A 21,575-nucleotide genomic window follows, 5' to 3' on the forward strand; every position below is an offset into this window, starting at 1 on the left:
TCCCAGACTGTCTTGTAGAATTTAAGCTATATATTTTTATTTTTATGTGCTCCAGATAAAAATATTTCTATATTTTTCATAGGCCTGTTTTTAAATTAGTGTTTGATGGATGTTAATGTTGCAAAATGGGTTGATAATGGTGATGTATAAACAAAATATATTAATTTCAAGCTAACGCTGTTTCTCTTTGACTGTTTGTGTGTGTGAGGAAAGAAGAATTTAAAGATGTGACACGTGTCTACATGAGACCTTATAACCTTATTAATAATATATAATAATATGTTAATATATTGTAGTTAAATACAAGCTAAAATCAACTATTCGCAATCATTGTGTTATTAGCTATACCATGTAAAATACCGCTAAATAAAACGATGTATTATTTTATCAGCGTTTATAAGCGATATTACTAATGCCATCGCAGTAAAATGCCATTGGGCAACGGCTCCTCTCCCTCGGCCTCTCAGCCAATCAGCTCTCACCGCTTATAACGTAACTCTGATTAGTCACGGGCTGTTGTGAATCGCAGGCCAGCGGCCCGACAATGCCAGGCGGGGGAGCCCCTTTCTCAGCAACACAGCACAGCATCACCGCCTCGCCTCGCTGAGAAAAAGGACAGGCAGGAGAGAAATGCAAAGGGATGTAAGATGGCAGAGCTACAAATGCTATTAGAGGAGGAAATCCCTGCCGGTAAAAGAGCACTCGTGGAAAGCTACCAGAACCTGTCCCGGGTAGCGGAATACTGTGAAAACAATTATGTTCAGGTAAGAAACGCCTAAAAACCGCCTTTGCATATGGTGAATTTACTGGTTTATCACCGTCGTGTCTGCGGTGTTGTAGTGGGAGTGAGTGAAACCACAGGGGCAGGAAATGCTGGTCGGAACGAAAGCGACTATCAAATCGCTAGCTACACCGAGTGGTCTTTTCTCCCGGTACGCTGGTTTAAGGGGCCGCTCGGTGCCATGTCGGGCATGGCTGTGTTTCGTTATCCCTCTGGTTTCTGTTTTTTAAAGGGTTTCCTCGGTGAGCTGAGAGCTGCTGGGGGCTTTTAGAGGGTGTGTCGTTGTTATGACTAAGTAGGTTGTCACTGACTGCATTCTGTGGTAGGTACCTGTGAAGGAGGCTAATCTCAAAACCGATTTTTTTTCCTTCTTTTTTCCTCCCTACGTGACTAAAACCGCACGCTCACCGCACGTGAAAACGGCATAACAGTATTATAAAACGAAAAAAAGGCTCGAGCCTTCCCTTTGGTCGTTTAAAATACAAAAGCTAACAATTGTATGTATATTTTTGAAAATGTAATACTGTCACAGAGCGATTATTATAACACATTTATTCACTAGAAACTCACTAAAACTGTGGCATATTCACGAATTAGCCCTTCCCTTTAGCCATTAAGCACTGGATTTAAAGGCATTTCTCATCTGTGAGCTTTCTTGCCAGTTTATACATCACAAAGTAAACCAAGTGCTAAAGACTTTACATGCAATTCGTCCAAGTCTATAAATGTGTAATGATCCTGATATAACGGTCTACTGCAAAACGTGGCCCCAGAGAATGTGTGTGTGGATCTTATAATGCCTGTGATTGCATGCATGGTGCAGGTTAATGAAAGGTGTGCCTGCTTGTTTTTTTGTGCTTATATTCACTAAATATTAAGTCAAAAAATCAGCAAAGCATTGAGGCATCTGGCTAAATGAGGTATTAACAATAAACCTCAGTTGTTAGTCTCCCACAGAGTGCATTGAGTAAATGTGAGGAATACTGGGAGCTGACATCAAAGTGGCTTCAATGGTCTGGTGTGAACAGAAGACCACTTTGAATCAGAAACTGCGCTCCAGCTTGGCAATTTCTTCGTCACCGTGCTGCCTTGAAAGCCCACAGTAAAAGCACATCAGATCACTTTACCCCGGTTGTCATCAAAAATGCAATGTAGGTTAGACTGCTTGAATGCACGTTTCCTACTGATGGGCTTACACGGTGTTGTGAGGCAACACTTTCAGAGCTAGATCATGCAGGAAGCTATTATTCTGCAGATCAGTTGGACGGTTTGAGAGGAAATGGCATGCACCTGGTGGCAAACTTAGCTGCTTTAAGAAGCAGGAGCTTAGAGGCTTTAGTTTACAGACCAGGTGTCATATGTTGTGAAACAGGAATTTGGAGCACTCAATAAATAATAATAGCAAAAAGACTGTCACATCAGATTGATTCTTTTGATACTGATAAACTAAAGGAAATGAAAAACCAATTGTCATGGTGTCGTTTCAAATTTATTTAGGTTGTGGAATATAAAGGTACTTCACATATGAGCTCATCAAAAATGCAAATCCCTGTTCATCCATCCATCTAAAAACAAAACAAAAAAGGAATCCCTTTTTATTTATTTTTGATTAATGAAACATATGTATTTGTAGTGGACAGTGAGGAACAAAGTGTTTTGTGGCACACCTGTTTTTAATGCAGTGTCTGTTCTTAGCACTACTGAATGTTGCTCCTGTCAAAATCCCAGCACCACATGAAGCCAACAATAAACCATGTAATCATATTTTGTGAGTCATCTGCAGAAAACACAGGGATGTTTTTTTGGAGCCAGCTGGTGTCACCCAGATAAGATTTACTATCTCCATGAATCATTTATGTGTAGGTGAATGAGACAAAGGCACTAAGGAATAACTCTGTGCATTAAGAGATTTGAAGTGTCATATAAGTTCCACATTTTTATCAGGCCTTAATTTCAGAAAAATATCATAAGCTTATATCTATATATATTTGAAAATGTTTGAAAATGATTGTGTGCTAGTTTGATTCCCTTTCACTGCTGAGTTTGAAAGCCCTGGGCTGCTGCTTGGTTTATTTCCTACATCATGGCTGGAATATGAAAATGCTCGCATGTGTGTGGCTTTTCCCGAATAATGATTTCTTTAGGGACGTTAAAAACATTAGCTCAGATCCTGCGTGCATGTAAACACACTTGACAAACACAACAGGGAATGAAGGGGATTGAGAGTATTATGTAGGCCAACGTAGCTTATCCTTATATTGTGCTGGGTAAAAATCAAACACGGAAAATGCTAATGTCTTCTGCCTTTTGCTCCCAAGTTGTCAAACCACGTTATCAGCTTGGATACAGTAGCTCTGCATAATCCCACGTGGACAGTTTTTAAAACTGCGTTCATAAACTCACACAGTCACCTGAAATGATGACGCTATGTAAAAAAACAAACTGCATGCCATGATATGTAAATCTACCCAGGCAGGCTGCAGGAAAAAGACACAAGTTTTATTCTTAGATCAGAAGCTGTTTGAAAAAGTGTCACATACCAAACTGAAGACAAGAAAGCAGGACTCAGTTTTTTTTAGTAACTTTCTAAGGTCTTTGTGTATTAAAATAGCATCTCTCGCAGTGAAATTGTTCTGCTTTTTACAAACCCACTGGTGTGTAAATTGTTCTGAACATTTATGTTCTTAGTTTTGCTTCAGTATATCGTTTGTGTATGCGTAACCACACATATTACTCATTTCACCCTTCTGTAATATAAGAATGTTAGCCCTGCCAACCCCCCCCAAACTACAACTCACTCGACACCCCTCTGACTCATAGTGTTTTTTGTTCATAACTCCTGAGGATATTCTTGTCTCAGTATTGTATTTCACTGAATTTGCTTTATTTTACCGCATTGTTTAGATAGGAGTCTTCCACATACCAAAAAAGGAATTCCAATTAGAGCCTCTACAAAAAGCCTTTTGTAAACTTAATACGAAATCCCAAAGAGAGTGGACAATGTGTATAAGGGAGATGTGTGTGTTTCTGTGCAGTACTAGTTTTAAACCTCTTTGTGCTCGTGTTAAGCTCATGCAAGAATCACTACGTATCCAAGCACTGTCCTAGCATTGCTTCACATGTTGTGTGTTAATAGCTCTGTGAGGTCTTTCAGTAGTCATCCAGTGAGTTATGTAAGTCAGCCTTTCCCAACCTAAGGTATGAAAACCAGTTTCTGTGCTAAACTCGCAGTGGGTCACAGAGCAGGTGGTTTGGTGGTCATGTTCAAAAGTGCTGTCATGGTGTAGGTGTTTAACCTCTTGCTACCAAGCACACGTAAACACGTGGTGGTTTGGAAACAGCTTGCATGTGATAACTGATGTATATAGTAGCTGTACAGCATACAACACAGCAGTGAATCGGCCTGAATGCTTATGAACTCTTCATTTAAAAAACTATAAGGTGAGACTTCAACATTTGAAAAACATTTGCTTATCATGATAAGTTTAGCCAATCAGCAGTCCGGAAACAGGTGCAGGCACCCTGATCTAAAACACAGCTTTTGGTGAAACCGTTGCATGGTGGCAGGACATTAGGTCATCACAGTAGCATCAGTGAATGTGTGACCCTGTAGGCACAGTTTGTAAATAGGGGTTGGACAGAATATCAATGTCAGCAAATCAAAATATTGATTATCATGATCTAATAATTAATGATAATTGATTAAAACATTCGTTGGCATTCTTGTAGTCTGCTAGGACAGGTGGAGCGTAATCATGAAGATCATGACCTGAGGCAATCTTAAGTGTCACATTTCTGTTTTTGTACACATTACAGAAGCAGAACGATATATTGTTTATAAGTCAGGTGTAGATTGTGTAGTAGTTGTAAGTTGTAGTCTTTCTGTGGTAGTTCGCTGTTGGAGTGCTTCAATGTGTGGCCGCATTCTCCCGTTTTGTTTCCAAACTATAAATATGTCCGTTCAGTCACATTGCTATTTAAAGGCATCCAGAAGCAGATGGTTTGCACAGCCGGGTGGAGATTTGGGAAATGTCCTGGCATTCCTGTTTTCTGGGCTCGAATCCCACTGTGCACCTGTCCCATGTTGCCCGTCGGAGTTGTTCGGACATTGTCCCAATTTCAGGCTGTGTAGTAGTCCACAAAGCCTTTGCTTCACAGAATCACAAACTTTTCTCCTTCACTTCCCTTCAGATCGTAACATGGCTTTGCAGTTTAAAACCAGCAAAGAGAGGATGTCAAATACTATTCCCTGTAGACAACTGCCCTCTCACTCTGCAGCTCACACAACTGATAGGAGAGGAACAATTACAGTACAGCATTTTGTCTTGCTTTTATGGACTTTACTCCTTACTTTCTTCTGCCAAATTCTCCATTTCTTCCACCCACACACATTTCCACTGACTTGTTTTTTACATCAGTTTGTTCTTCTCCCTCTCCCTGCCAGGCTCAAGACAAGAAGAAGGCCCTGGAGGAGACCAAAGCCTACACCACTCAGTCTCTGGCCAGCGTGGCCTACCAGATCAATGCCTTAGCAAACAATGTGCTGCAGCTGCTGGATATTCAAGCCTCGCAACTACGACGCATGGAATCGTCCATCAACCACATCTCCCAGGTACGCACCACAACAGATTCGGTATTTGTGCATGGGATTTGAATCATCAGCCAAGAAGGTCAACTCTGATTTTAGCAGTCTAATCGCTGCTTTATCCATCAAATGAACAAAGATAGGTTTTTCCTCTCTAGATAAAAGTTATTCAAGTACAGTAAAATGCCACAGTCTGCTATTATTCAGTGTCATAATACCAAACTGCACAATGGCACATTCATGTATTATAAAGACTGACAGATATGGCGGGGGCATGGATCATGCTGGAGCTGCCAATCCTCCACAGTCCCTCATCAGTCCCGCTTGCTTCATCAGCAGTCCTCTCTCTCTCCGTCTCTGTTCCTCTGTGTGCGCTTCATGCGGCCACCCTGCCTGTCTGCCATTGAATGTCCCGTCCCCTCCCTGTGCGCTTCATTAAGCCTGTCAGAATGAAGTGAAACCCTGACGCCAGCACTCTAGCTTGCATTTTCAGCTCCCACTTTACTCTGCAAACTGCGGAGCGGTAGCAGTCAGGTGCAATCTCACAGCGGACAACCAAACACTATTCTCAATCCTTTAAAGGTGCTCAGTAGAGCTTTACTTCCCCTACTTGATGTTTCTGCTTCACACCCAATGGCACCCTTGACGTGCAGCAGCACAGAAGAGAAACTGTTGAGTCAGTACGTTCACCTGATCGTAACTGAGAAGCGACTTCTATCAGCTTTAGTCTGGCCACAATGTTTCACTGCAGCCTTTTTTGTCATTTCATAGCTAGAAAAACACTCGTTTCACCACTAGATTGATTCTAGAAGTCACATATTTTTCTTTCTGTACTGCTGAAGCTGTAAAAGCAAAGTGAGGCCGTGCTTTTTATTCTGTTACATGGCATTCTGCGAACATATCTGCCCTTTTTCACAACACCATCAAAGCAAGCTTGTGCTATACATTTCAGAGAATTAGGTTTTTAATTTAAATTCTGCAATTTGATTTACAGGCAATCAAGACAGCTTCAAAAAGATTCTTAGACAGGAAACCACAACAGCATCTTATGAACAAGCTGACCGGTTATGTCTTTTTTAGTTCATGCAAGCTGCCTCGCGTGCGTGAAAATCTAATAGCAGTCCATAATACTGCATGCCTTCTCCATGGCTGCATTTATTTGACACCATGCATGAATTGAGTCCGTGGATCCAGAAGAACATCTGGATCTAGGTCAGTTTGGAATACTTTCACCAAAAGTGTTTCCCAATTTTTATTCTTTCGGTTTGATATATATTCATGAAGATATGGCACAATGTTTTTTTGCAACGATAAAGAATCCTTCCAAAAATGTCTTGATTCAGATTAGTGTATGAATCGGCTCCAAAGGTTAATTTCCTCCAGGGTGGGGCATGCCACACCTCTGATAATTTTTTCATGCAAAATGGAAATGCAAAATTTAACCACAAGTAAAGAAGCAAACAAAACCAGTCTCATAAACTCAATGATGGGGTGAAAAAAAATGCATGCCCCTGAAAACACAGATGGCTTTAAATCTGCTTGAATCGTTTAAAAGTTCAGGAAAAGATCATTAACTTTACATATACCCCATAATGGCTTTTCTCTCTACACAAAATGAATATTTAACTTTGCTTTGCTGTGGCACTTTATCAATTTATCATTCTAGAAAGAAAGGTGGGCAAACGCTGCTGCCAAACCCATGTCTGATTTAAAAGGCCTCAGCAGAAAAGTCTTTGGCAGAAATATACAGTACAGGCTAATCCCTAAAATGCAAAGCAGCAGCATGTCTAATCAAAGGAGAAATCTGAATTAGAACCTGAATTAAATGGTTATGGATAAAAATGGACATGCTTCCTTTTGATTTTGTTGGAGATCTGAAACTCTACACTTTGGTTTCTTTTCCACTTTCACTCTGTCTTTTCTTTCTGATTTATCTCTCAGTTCATTCCCCGAAATTGTCATCCATCAGCTCAATGACCCACTTGTGCCTTTTTCAGCTCCATTTCAGTTGGTCCAATCCTCTTAAGCGCAGGATCAACTTCGCATTACTCTATATTGCAGTGTAAATTCAAAAGATTGTGGCGACACATTTATGGACACCTCTTTACCGTAAAATATAGCATCAACCGTATTAGTTGTTTGGATTTAGTTAATATCAAACTATACATGAAATCATTGACATATAAATTCATCGTTTACATGTCTTAAAACCATACTTGGTGCAGACATTTCAGCTCGCTCAGTTGCTCTGCAGAGAATGATCATCTGCTTAAGAACAGATTTAATAGAATGACACCACTGTATAGCTCTGGCAGTGAGAGTTACCATCTGTACCATCTGTTGTCAAAAACACACTCCACAGGGTTGAGCAGACAGGCAGATGTTTATTAAAGAGATTACAAAAGAAAATGAGATCGCAAAAGATCATGAAGGGCAGACATTGCTGTCGTCACTCATTAGATAACAGTTATGTCTCGATGCATTTAGCAATGTAAACACAGAGGAAATGCATACAGAGGAAAGTAGCTCTAAAGTGAAGTTTCCTTTTCTATTTCACCATTTTCTTCTCTTCTCAATCTCTTTTTAATTACTGTAAACGCCCCAGAATCAGCTTCTAGTGCCTCTGTCTTGTGTGCCTCTCTCTCATTTCTGTGCCTCTCTGTCCTTCTGTTTTTTTCACTCTCTCTAATCTACACTGCACCTCAGCTCGCCTGTTACTGGCAGGAAATGGGCAGGTCTTTTTTGTAACTTCCCAGCTGAAGCTGGGCGTGTCACTTCAGTTTCCTCTCCTAAAGAAAGAGCCTACAATATCACACACACACACACACACTCAGATAAATAGATGATAGAGCTCAGAGACTTCATCTCAGACACAGTGAGAGGGTAGCACAACTTGACAGTTCTTCTCAGATTTTGAGTCTCTTGGTTGGAAAAATGTTTAAAGATAATTAAATGAAGCTCTAAAACACATGTTATTCTTATAGTATATTTCTTTGTGTCCATTTGCAATGTATATATATATATATATATATATATATATATATATATATATATATATATATATAAATTCCCCTCTCACCCCGGTCTATCCTTCAAGCTCGGGTCCTCTACCAGAGGCCTGGGAGCTTGAGGGTCCTGCGCTGTATCGTAGCCGTTCCTTGGACTGTGCTCTTTTGGACAGAGATCTGTTGTTGTTCCCGGGATCTGCTGGAGCTACTTGCCTAGCTTGGGAGCCACCGCCCCTAGTGCTCTCTCTCTCTCTCTATATATATATATATAAATAACAATTGTTGTAACATTGTTGTTACTGAATTGCTGTAAACAGATGCTGACTTTTTTTTTGTACAACTACATGTCCACTTTGCAGCTTTTGAATGCTGGTTGAAACTATATTAAGCAATAGAAGCTGGTGATGGTGTAACAGTTTTAAACATAGATTACTCTGTGCACAGTAGCCAAAAAATTGGTTGTGAACAGCGCACACAACAGAGCTAGAAGCTGTCAAATAACAGTAGTTCTCGCGTATTTCATTTACACATATTCTCTTTGAAAATCAGCTTCAAATTAAGTGTAATTGTCTTGAATTAAATTGTTGTCAACAACAGTTTTCACTGCAGTGCACTATGATGGCTCAGAAGTTAAAACAAGCCTTCGCTTTGGGCGAAGGTTGGTGGTTTGATCACCAGCTCATCCACTTGTTGATGTGTGTGGGCACATCAACATAATTTCATCATAGTATAAATAAATATGAAAGAATAAAAGCACATGGTTTTAGCGTTCAGTTACATGCCGTATCACCTCCCTACATTAAAAGCAAATTTACAGGCCCACCTTAGAAAACAGGAAGTGACCATATTATATTTTCCTCAAACAGACCGTGGACATCCATAAGGAGAAGGTGGCCCGCCGAGAAATCGGCATCCTGACCACAAACAAAAACACCTCTCGTACCCACAAGATCATCGCTCCGGGCAACATGGAGCGGCCGGTGCGCTACATTCGAAAGCCTATCGACTACACGCTGCTGGATGATGTAGGACACGGCGTCAAGGTAAGGAAAATATTCTTCATTGTGTTAAAATAAAAACCTTCTAACAAGGAGTAAGAGTAAAGTCGTCTCTGCACTATTCCACCATAATTACTACCAAACTGTTGCATCTGTCCATTACTTTGATAAATTGCCGTGTTTTCTCCCAGTAATCAATTTTGCCAGAGAGGAATACACATACTTAGTCAAGTTTACACCTGGTACTTGCATGTGAGCATCCTCACTGTCTGCATTCATAATTCATTCACACACTCCCACCCAGGCTGCGAGCTGATCAATACGCTGGCCTTTTAGTTGATTAAGCACGGAAACACTTCAGCCCATCCAAGAATAGCTGCACAGGCAAGAGTTTTTCATGCCCGGTAACAATTACCCAAGCTGCTAGTTATTAATCGACTGTGTGTGTGTTTTTGAGGGAACTATCATAGCCAAGTGTTACTCACACCATCACACTCTCTTCAAATTGTAAAAAAAAAGTAAAAATCTTTCAGTCTTTCTTCCGCCTCATTCTTCAGTTTTTTTTATTCTCTCTCCCCATGATCCATCCTCTCCTCGCCCCTCTCTTCCTCTATTTCACAAGACTGTGTGTCTGTGCTTGTGTCAGCGTGCACACACAGTTATACGCACTGATTGCTTGTGTCATAAATTTCCATAGTGCGTGTGTGTCAGTTGGCCTCTGTATCCCTTTCCCCTGGTCTGTCTCTGTTGAGATAGTGGCTGTCCGCTGATTTTCAAACATCCGCTGATTCAAATTCAAAAGCTAGTGTTTCCTCCTTTGAGAGCTGGCTCACACTGAGATGGATTTGGCATGGCCCACTATGCAAATTGAGCATCATTCAGGAATGATAGAAATGACAGATCTCTGCAGAAATCAGCACATTGTAGATGCAAGAAAATCTGCAATCTTTTCTTTTTTTGTCCATCTGGAAATCTGCAAAAGGAAACAGCAGTTCGTGCTTCTAAGACACGAGTCTACATTTGGATGAGCATTGTGAATGTAATGAAGTTGACTTATTTTAAATAGGTTTAGATAATCAGTTTGGGCTTGTGAAATGCATTTTTGGATTCAAAGCTCTCTGGCTGCTGGCTCCTTTTTAATTCTCTTCCTGGCTACTTGTGTATGTATGTAAAGGCGCTTATGAATGTGCATTTGTGCAAACGAGAATGTATACAGTTTGTTTCTCATGCACACATATATAAATCTGTGAACTGCTCAAAAAGCTCGACCCAAGAGACAGCATCCCAGACATTTTTCAATATGTGTGGCCCGACTAAATATCTGCACACCTGAATGTGCCATAGGTGTGTCAGAGAAAGACTTGCACAGTATCCCCTGCACATCATTTTGCTGTACATGTATTAAACTACAATCAGGTGTTTGTGAAATATAACAGCAAGCAAGTCAGTGTGCGAGAGTTAGATTTAATTTTTTGGTGGGATTTTATTTGGTGACTGCTGAAGTTTCAAAGTTAACTGACTTTTTCTTAACGGGTTAAGCAGGGAAACATTATCCAGGTTAGTTTTCTTCTTATATTTGACTTATGCTTAGTCACTGTGTCACTATTATTGTACTATAAGAATGAATGTGATTGGATATCAAGAAAGGATATCAAGATTTTAATGGTACCACTGCTCCTAGCAGTATGCTGTTGCTCATGGCACCTTGTCGCTATATTTAGATTTAGACTTCAAAATAAAGTGACAGTAGCTCATTAGAAAAGAAGGAAAATGGCCTTGACTTTGTTTGTATCTCCAACTCCAATCACTGATAAAAGACACTGCTCACTATTTTTTTTCTATGAAGTCAGAAAAATCATTATTGCAGATTTCTTTGAGATATTGTGATATAGTTTCGACCCCTATTCACTACTGTTACAGCCGCCACATAGAAATACACTATATTCAGAGGTATATTAATGCAGGTGTGGGGGTATGTTTGTAATTTTGCTTTCCTGCATTTATGAGTCTGGGCTGTGTTCCTGCCGTGCTGGGAAATATTAGCAGCTTATTAGCGCTCTATCCTCACAGCCCATTTCCTCTTGGCTGAGGTGGATTCCCTCAAGCTTTAGAGGAGCACTCATCCACCCCCATCCCTTTTCTCCCCCACGTCCAGGGGAATTTATCCACGGATAGATGGGAAATCATTCTCGAACTTGGAAAGACCCATTCATGCATGTGTGGACGACTGTGTTCAACCCCTCACCGTAATGGCTTTTTTTTTTTGGCATTTTCTGGCAGTTACCATGGTGATAGGTTTAGCCACATTACAGCCACTCAGAGACTCTGTTGTTATTTATGACCTCACACCACTTTACTACCCAATTTTTTATTTTCCTGGTACGACACTTAAAGCATGTAGCTCAGCCGCTCCTCGACTAGACACTAAAGTGACTCTTATCCTGATTACAGTCTGTAACACAGATCCAGATACAGACATAGAGGGGACAAAACAAAACATAAACAGTGTTTCCATGTCCTTTTTTTTTCAAATGTTTGTGTACAAAGTGGACCAAAAGGAAGCGAGCGCTTCCTCTGTGTTGGTTAAAACCTAAATTGGGTTATTTAGTGTGACTTCTACTGCAGGCAGGTGTTCAAGTGAACATAGGAGTAACTGACATTAAAGGCTAGCAATAATAATATATAATAATCAGATAAACATTAAATGTATTAATGTTTTAAGTTGCCTTTTTCCTCAGTTTTATATTATTATAAATTGAACCTCCTTTATGCTGCTAGAATTTGGCTTATAATGAAGTATAGTTTGAACAGTATTAAAATTGCAACTATAGATTCAGTGTGATGAGCAGTCTGTGACCTGGAAAATTAGTAGCACACACACGGTAGTGGTTCACAGTCTTTCCCACATAAAAGTATTTGTGGTGGTGAAATGGTCTAAATACACTCAACTGTATTCATGTGAAAAGCCTTACTTCACACTTGCTCTGAACACACCAATACACTCCCTTCCTTTTTTCTTCTTGATTCTCTGTCAGCATCATGTAGTGTGGGTACAAAGTTACTGTTACCAGTCTTTAACCAATGAGCTTGTTTTTTGTCTTCTCTTTCTGCCTGCTTGCACTCAGTGGCTTAAGGCCAAGGTAAGAGATGCTTGTATTTCTCCTCTTATTGTCCATAAATTGATGTTCAGAGCCACATTATCAAGGTGCCCATGAAGCCATGAAACATGTCTTTCTACCTTTGAGACGCATAGAAGGATGTGCACCTTTAATCAGTTACACATTTTTTTACAGTAAGAAACTAATCGGATTTGGTGCAAAGGCAGTCCAATAAAGCAGGATCAGTGTATATATAATAAGATATTTCATGTGTATGTTGTATAATTAGATTTACAATCTCTTCATCCATCTATTACTATTAATCATACACTCTTTATGTAAGACAATAGACACCTTCATACTGGTGCTTTGTGTTTTCTCCATTCATACAGTACAGGTGAACCTCATCCGAGTTTGCTTGTTCATCATCGTTGAAATGACTCCTGAGAGTCAGGTTCATTGGTAGGAAAATCGCTACGTTACAGAAAAACAGGCTTTTAACTTGCTCTTTTTTGTCTAGCAACATGGGAACAATGCGGCGGGACGAGGGGGGACCCTTTCAAGGACCAACCCACCTTCACAGAAGCCTCCAAGCCCTCCCATGGCTGGTCGTGGTACCCTTGGGTAAGAACCTACAGTTTAACTTGCGTGGTGTAAGAGGTTGTGGTCCCATCTGGTCTCTGTTAAACTGGGGCTTCCTGCCAAACCAATGAAACACACAGTAGGTTATGAATGCAGAGATATATTTTAGCAAACAGTTCAAATGTTTAAAGTTTCCCTATTCTTTATTTTATTCTATTACTTTCATGAAACTGAAAACAAACTCTACTTTCCTCTTTCCTGTGTTCACCTGACTCCAGACGTAACACTCCCTACAAAACACTGGAGCCTGTGAAGCCCCCAGTGGTGCCAAATGACTACATGACGAGCCCGGCCCGACTCGGGAGCCAGCACAGCCCCGCGCGCACAGCGTCTCTCAATCAGAGACCCAGGACACACAGGTAGCACAGATCCATTTAAACTTTGTTTTCGATTGCTGTTTACCACGTTACAGCTGAACTACAGGTAAATGGGGCACAAATGTTAAGTATATGCATTTAAACCACTTGAGAGGAGTGAAATAAGCCGATGTAAGCAATAATGTAAAGAAATGACCAGAGCATTTAAAATGTGTTAGATAAAGTGAGACATGCTGCAGTTTGTTTTCTGTAGGAATGGGGAGCTTGTAACTTTTTTCAGTGAGACTGACGAGGCCCTCTAACCTGGTGCAGATATGAAGACAATGTGAAAGGGCTGATTAGTGTTTTCTTATTTAAAAATGCTGCTTTTTACATCAGATAACCTTCCTGACACTAGGGAAACACCAGTGTTTTTTCAAATTGAAATGTCTGGTTACAAAAAAATGTAAAAAATTATTAGTAAAATAGGAATCAGCAGATAAGACTTTTAAAAAATGAGATATTTACATTTCTTTATTAATTCCTTCAGTCTGTGTTTTTGACCTTTAGATCTCTTCCTTTTTTTCTACATAAACTTCTCTTCTACGTGCGCCGCAACTTCTTCGCAGAAATCGATATTGGTTGCCATAGTGATGGGCACATTGTTGCAGACAGAGTGACATATGAGAGACTAATGATAGGATGTCAAACTTTGTTATGTAATTAAGTTTGTCTCACACATTTCTACTGATTGCCACGAACTCTCCCCTTGCTCTCCGTGCAGTGGCAGCAGTGGTGGCAGTGGTGGGAGGGAGAACAGTGGAGGCAGTGGAGTCGGTGTCCCTCTAGCAGTTCCCACACCCTCTCCTCCCAGTATGGGGCAAGGTGAGTTCCCAGCGCTGCTGTGTCTCCTCGTCTCCTGCATGTGACTCTAAACTGAGCAAAGTTTTGCTTTAAATCTGGAATAGAAGTTGGGATAGATTTTTTTTTTGTTTTTTTAGAAAACTGACAGGATGTAGATTTACTCTTGTGTATTCTGTCACATTATAATAATGGAAAAAGTGCCGCAGGCATATAGCCTTACTGAAAATGTATATTTCATAACCATGTTTTTGACCTTTTGCTCAAACCAGTATTAAATATATAGTAAAGAAACTGCTATGCAAGAAAATTCTGACCAAGGCATGAAAGAAAAATCTGGGACACTGGGCACAGAGAGAGCAAGTGTAGTGGTGTGTTCAATAAAGTAAATTGAATATAAATGCTGCTCACACCGGCTCTCCCCTCTTGTAGTGGCCCCATCGTCGGCCTCTGTGCCCCAGGGCCCCGGCTTGGGTCCCATCCCCATGTCCCAGTTTGGCACCATCTCCCGCCAGATCTCCCGTCACAACTCTTCCACCACCTCCTCAGCCTCCATGGTGTCGGCCACTGGCACGTATCGCCGCGCACCCTCCGTCTCCTCCCAGCAGCCCCATCTTAACGGAGGCCCAACATACACTCAGAACCCAGGTAATGTCAAAGGACTCCTGAAGCACTTGGTGTTTAGAGATAATCTGCACAAATAGGTTCGGGAGCAAGAAGTTCACATCCTGTCCTAATATAATGAAATACGCATTTAGAATTTGGCCACTCATACTTCTGCGTTTGGTCCTCTTCGTCTAACAGCTATGCGGGCTAGCCTTTTCAGGGGCTAATGAAAATGAATGATGAACTGTAATAACAGAAGTCGGGGTTGTTGAATCCTCCCCACCTCTGCCCTGCTACGCGGAGTGTTACATTAGCTTTTCTAATTGAGTTATGACATTATTATTTTAGTCAGCTGGAGGAAGGTTCTTGTTCAGGGAGACCGGTGAGCAGGCAGATGGCATTTCAGGGTAGAAAATGCTCGCAGCTGCAAGACGAGGGAAAACCCAGGACATAATGCATATTTTCTGTCAAATGAGGAGAATTTATTTTGGCAGGCTTCTCTCTGAGCCATTCTCCTCTAATGGCTCCTCTCAAAGGACAAACTGTCTTTCTTGGCACAGAATACAGAAGGAGGAGGCTGTCTGTCTTGTCGAGAAGCGAGAGAGAGACAATGACACTGAGCCTGGTTAGCCACAGGCTTTAACTGAGACATTGCATAATCTTGATGATGTCTGCTGTGTAGTTGTTATAATTTTATGAAGCTAAAAGGTACGTTTGGACACGTGGTGGATGTTACAGAGGTTTAACAGCACAAAAAGCTGTTTCATTACACGATGGAGCTCATTGATCTCACAGGGTGTAGCTGTGGATAGATGTGAAAGCGCGATGGAATATTAGGACATTACTTCAGCGAGGTTACAGACGCCCTCTCGATACATGTGATTTATGAGTCAGACCTGGCATGCCTGTGTGTGACATCATGTCTTTGAGTGAGGACAGCTGTGTTTTTCTGTTTGTCTGTAGGGTTAATCTTACGATGAGACAGTGCAGCAAAAAGATTTTTAAGGGGAATGTATGCAGGTTATGTTGGTACAGGTTTTTTAAGTGAAGGGTGTAGGTGAGCCAAAATGCTGAACTGCATCCAAAAATACTGCTCTAGTGAGATTCCTGCAAATTCTTTGAGAAGCCGTATCTGTCTTCCTGAAGCGTTATCTTGCAGCTGTAGCTGTCATGTTTCTGGGTCTGCGTCGTGCTTTGCACTTCTTTCACCGCGTTGAAAACGCTGCAGCTTTTGCGTTTGATTTTTAAAACAGATGCTGATGAGGTAGATTCTCAGGCTGAGATTAGATGAAGGCCTGTTCGGCCCAGCTTGAAAAACGCAGCACAAAAGAACACTGATTGGAAGTTTTCAATCGAGTTGCTCAGCAATGCTTTCTGTGCTATTTTTGCTTGCTCACAAGCTTTTTGTTGTCTCCCCTCCCCTCTTTCTTTTGCAACATGCTCAATTTGGATTTTCTCTTCTCTGTGATGCCCTTTTGCTCTTTTTTCTGTGTCTTCTGTCTTTCTCCCTGTCCAAACACCTCCGTTGCTCTCTGTCTCTCGACTGCTCCTTCTGCCTGATTGTTGTGGCTCCAGTGTCTGTGGCTCCTCCACCTCCTCCTCCTGTGGTCCAGCTGACCCCACAGATCCCCCTGACCGGCTTCGTGGCCAGAATGCAGGAGAGCAGTAAGTAGTAGAAAGCAGACAGAAACATACACTTATGTGGTATACCTGCATGTACCGTTAAAGTTAGAAATGTAGACTGTACAAACACAGCCATGTGCAAAAGTCACAGGTATGAACCTCAGCATGCACAAAATTTACGCAACGTCACCAGTGCACTAGACAGGGCTCTGAGCACATTTCAGGACCCACACACTGCTACACTCACACTACCTTATCGCGCTGGATGCATGGCTGAGGGTGGAGCACCCTCAGATGTCTGTCTGTTGCCATGGTGATAGATCACTGAAAGCTCTCAGTCCACTGAGGAGAGAAAATGTGACCCGCTGCTGCATCCTGATTCACCAGCCGCTTGTCTGCAAAGACGCAGAGATCAAACTATCTGTGTCTCCCTAGTTCAGTGAACCGAAGAACAGTTCTGCACGAGTCATGGAACGACATGAACAATGGAGTTATAGTGTTTAGTTTGCACTTTTTAAACTGGCCTTAAACTAATAATTATTGCTAAATCAGCTGGTGGCTTTTCTCTTGTTTTTCTGGTGCACAGGAAGCGGCACGTTTTATATTTCCACCACCAGCAACAGGGATTAATGTGCATGTGGAAGAAGAGCTGATTGGTTAGTCTGAACACTAATCACTTTGACTAAACAAAGAAAAGGTCTGCTGCTAAAAAGAGGTCACCTCACAGAAAATACTGATGTTTAACGAGCGAGTTCTTGTGAGAAAATGCCACAAAGAGAAGCACTTTAATACTAGGAAAAAAACAAAGAAACGGGGACCAGTACAAGTGCCTTTTAATGTTTTTTTAATGGGAATGGTCTTGCTCTGTCTTTGCCTGAAGTATATTGCGTTACTAAAAGCCTAATGTATGTGGTGTTTATACAAGGGGAAATAAAACCAAAGTCAGCTATTGTTTTATAGCGAAGCGTTTTCAGCTGTTAACAGCTCCAAAGTGAGCTGTTGGACCTGTTGTAAAAAAGGTTATGCAGGCAGATTGGAGAGTTGCATTAATTTCAGTCCCCTGTGCCAGTTCTTTAATTCAAGAGCAAGCTTATGAATTAGATCAGATGTGCAGTTTCTCTTTAATCACTGGGCTCGAGACTACAAAGTTGCAGGGAGACCTGCTCCAAGAGGACTCTCTTAGCACGAGAACTTATTTGGTTAAAAGACTGAAAAAAGTCAGGGCTTTCAAAATCACACCAATCCACCCATTTTATCACGTCGTATTCTTGTGAAGTATGCGCTTGAGAAGTGCCGCTGTTCACTTCTCACTGGACGAATTTAAAAATGCAAATCATACAGTGTTACAGTACGTGTGTGGTTGCATAACACAGCTACTAAATGAATCCTGTCATTTAAAGAAAGAAGAAAACACATTCAGGTGTGATTAAGCGCCACCGTTACTTAAACAACTACAGGATAAACTGAAGAACATGGCTGGTAGTTGTAGTACTAGAAGTAATAAATAGAAAGACTGCAACGGCTACTGAGGACAACTGTGTCCAGGAAAGTTCAGCATCCTCTGAGAGATTTCACGTTTACAGAAGTGATACAGAGTGACTGTTTTATAATGTTAACTGAATATTTCGGGAACTGTAAACAGCCACTTGTAGTGCAGAAGATGTATTGATGTTTCACTGATAGGAAGTTTATAATAATAATAAATGATTAGTAAGTAAATGAGTGCCACGGGGACTTGGATCAGTGCTAGTATTAACTGATGCTGCAGGATCAGTGTCCAATTAAAAACTAAAGGGACCCACAGCTGCCCTCTAGTGAGCAGTTAAATCACTGAACATTTAATGTGTGTACACAGTTAGAAGACTTGGAATGATTTAGATCATAGTTGCTTGATAATTATATATGTTAAAATAAATATAAGAAACGGTGCATGGTGCACACTAGTCTCTCTGACCTGACCAGGCCATAACAGTAACATGTTGAAAAAATATATAGGATTTTGAAAGGTGAACACTATCACAGTGCAAGAGAACATTTTGAAATATCCCCAGACTGAGAGATCTGAACACACTCCTTCCTCATTATTTCTTTAATGCCTTATCACCTCTGCTTCCTGCCGTGCTTCAGTAACAGACAGCCCAGCCCCACCTCCTCCACCTCCCCCAGAGGACATTGGTGTCTTTGAAGAGCCAGCTCCCCCTCCTCCGCCTCCACCTGTAGACTACGAGGAAGAGGAGGCCGCAGTGGTTCACTACAACGATCCCTATGCTGATGGAGACCCCCAGTGGGCTCCCAAGAATTACTTAGAGAAAGGTTAGTACCCCGAGTTAATCATTGTATTTAGACTTTCACCAGTGCAATGAGCCATTTTACTGTTTTTTTCATTTTCCACAGTTGTGGCCATTTACGACTACTCCAAGGACAAGGAGGACGAGCTGTCCTTCATGGAAGGGGCCATCATCTACATAATCAAGAAGAACGACGATGGCTGGTTCGAAGGCGTCTGCAACGGCGTCACTGGACTCTTCCCTGGAAACTATGTTGAGTCGATCATGCACTATGCTGACTAAAGAAAACAAACAAAAAACCCCACACGTGATGGCGCTGCAGAGGTAATCCGTGAAGATGTACAGACGTATGCGGCGCAGCGATAGCAGTTCATACAGTTTGGAATGAAGTGCCATGGTGAATTAATAAGTAGTTTTCTTCTTTTGTGGGGAGAGGAAAGGGTTTGATCTGCCCTATTAAAAAAATAAATACATAAATAAGATGCCGCACAAAGTAGGAGGGTGTTGAAGCTTTGCAAGGCCTGTGTCTGGAAGTAAAGGCCTTTTTTTCCCACCACTGTCATCAAACAGCAACATTTTGCCTCACGACAAAATGACGTACATCAATAACAACTTCAGTGGATACAGAGTAAATCTAGATGTAGTGTTGCTTTTTCCGAGTATGCAGTAGATCCAGAAAGTGACGCACTGCTACAGTTTTACCGAGACAGTGTAACCGCTTTACGGTAAAGTGCTGCACACTTTTTCCTTCTCGTTTATTTGTACTGTAGACCATCAGACCAGCTCTTTCCTTCCTTTTGAAAAACAACGATCTTACATTATCAGAGACCTGAAAAGGACAAACGAACGTCATCAAGTGCATTAGGACACAGCTGAATGTGCCGTTGACGTCCAAATCACACAAGGTGTTTAAAAAATATATTAAGGAGGATAATGGCCAGAAGGAGCTGTGTATTCAGTATGCTCTCTGCTGTTGGTGGGGGTTGAAGTGAGTGTATAGACTGATCGCAAAAAAAAGAAAAGAGTTTCTTCTTTCTGATGGAGTCTCTTTCTGTTCTCTAACTTGTATATAAACTGTAATGTGAGAAGCTGCCAGTACAGTACATTTGTCAGTGTGTTTCACCAGTGTTTCCATCAGCGTCAGTGGGTGGGGGGAAGGGCGTGGTGCCAAGAGTGGATGTTTTGAGAATTTTTTACTTTACTTTTTACTTTATTTTTACTTGAAAATTAATTTTATTCATCACCCACAGTGCCATTTTAACGTGATTCAGGCAAAGTGGTTGTGTACAGGCATTTATTTTTCTACGTTAGGTCACAACTATATCGTCTTGATCGCCATCACTGTATTTGTCGATGCTGTCCAGCTACTGTAGCAGAGCGCTCACGTGCTTGCTGCTTCGTGACGCGAAGCAGAGGAAGGACTAAGTCGTGTGGCTTTCTTGTTTTTTTTTTCATGTTGTTTCCATTGTGCACTGATTAGTTAGCGGTAACTGTGATGACTTTTATTTCCATCATGGCTTTTATCACAAACACAAGCGTTGCCATCTCCAAAGTATCAACTAACCTTTAGGCTTTGTTTGTTCTTTCAGTGGTTGCTGGTGCGGTGCTTTACATTGGTGCTTAATAACCATAATCACCAACCCAAACAACCTCAAGTCCAAGACTCCTCCCACACAGAAATGTAACAAAGGACTTTTAGTGTCGTTATCGATCGTTTTGATTGTAATCCTCGGCCACTTTTGTGTTTGTAGTGAATGTAGGTGACTCGGCGATGGTGATGTGCTTCAGCTGGAGTCGCTTTATGTCTTTTTGTCCGTTCTGTGCTACACACGAATGACACCCGCTACCTGCAGTGAAGGAAGGAATCTCAATCTTTAGGTCTTAAAAGTTCCGATTTGTCCTACGAAATGAGATGCCTGTTCTGGCGGAGTGATTGTTGGTGCAAACTCGCTCTCAAATATCATTCAATATAATGCCTGTCTCAGAATATATGTTTGTAACAAGTCATATGAACATAATCACGTGTACTTTAGAATAATAGGGGCATTCAACTTTTATTTTGAAAGGGAACATTTTCAAGGTTTTTAGGCAGAATATGACTCAATCATATCGACAGTATTCATAAAGCATGGAAGTATCTAAACGTCATTACAGTGAATGATTCGCCACTACATCCCTTTCTTGATTGTATTTATTCCATCATGAGGTCATTTTGTTTTATGAGGACTTTTTCTACCTGATGTATTTCTAGCTCTGCATTCAGCTTCTTTTTATGTGTGAGACTGCTGAGGAAGGATTCGATAGCAGTTTTATGTAAATGATTTATTTATACTTACTTTTTTCATAGAGTAATCATGAGACAACCACCGATGTGCAAAACTTTGTAATGTTTACCACTTAACGTCTCTAGCATTTCAGGGCATCACAGGTCAAGGCGCCTTTCTTTGATGTGCGTTTTCTTATGATCATTTGTGGAAATGAAAAGAAAAACAAAAAAACATCTGAAACTTTAATGTTCATTGGAGCAGAATGCGATATTTGTCTTCTCCTCTCAGTTTGTACATAGGATGTGTTCATTGAAATTTATGTACAGCCTTTTTTGTAATAAACAGCTCGATGAAACAAATGACAGCACTGTGAGTTTTGTGCCAATGAGCTGTCTCAAAAGATGGAAACAATCTGCAGCATACTGTAAACATGCTGTCTACTGTATGTTTGTGCCCCCAAATAAAAACCACAAATAAATATAGATTTGTGAATAAATAACTTTCAAAACATGCGATTATATC

At 41.0% G+C, this 21,575-nt stretch overlaps 1 protein-coding gene across 4 annotated transcripts; it reads left to right on the plus strand.

Moving 5' to 3' along the window:
- The first annotated feature begins 513 nt into the window (after nucleotides 1-513).
- LOC113010106 (abl interactor 1-like) lies at nucleotides 514-21,412 on the plus strand. 4 transcript variants are annotated; one of them, XM_026148972.1, is made up of 11 exons: nucleotides 514-764; nucleotides 5,226-5,393; nucleotides 9,241-9,417; nucleotides 12,498-12,512; nucleotides 12,991-13,094; nucleotides 13,331-13,471; nucleotides 14,193-14,293; nucleotides 14,702-14,917; nucleotides 16,451-16,540; nucleotides 18,626-18,811; nucleotides 18,893-21,412. In XM_026148972.1, exons 1-11 carry the CDS (start codon nucleotides 648-650, stop codon nucleotides 19,066-19,068), a joined length of 1,491 nt encoding a protein of 496 aa, XP_026004757.1. In that variant the 5' UTR covers nucleotides 514-647; the 3' UTR covers nucleotides 19,069-21,412. The 4 variants fall into 4 exon arrangements, with proteins under 4 accessions (XP_026004757.1, XP_026004755.1, XP_026004754.1 ...); XM_026148970.1 differs by lacking the exon at nucleotides 16,451-16,540 and having other exon boundaries at nucleotides 576-764; XM_026148969.1 differs by lacking the exon at nucleotides 12,498-12,512 and having other exon boundaries at nucleotides 576-764.
- Nucleotides 21,413-21,575: the final 163 nt, after the last annotated feature.

This window comes from Astatotilapia calliptera, chromosome 18 (assembly GCF_900246225.1).
Source record: "Astatotilapia calliptera chromosome 18, fAstCal1.2, whole genome shotgun sequence".
In the NCBI taxonomy this organism is placed as follows: Eukaryota; Metazoa; Chordata; class Actinopteri; order Cichliformes; family Cichlidae; genus Astatotilapia; species Astatotilapia calliptera.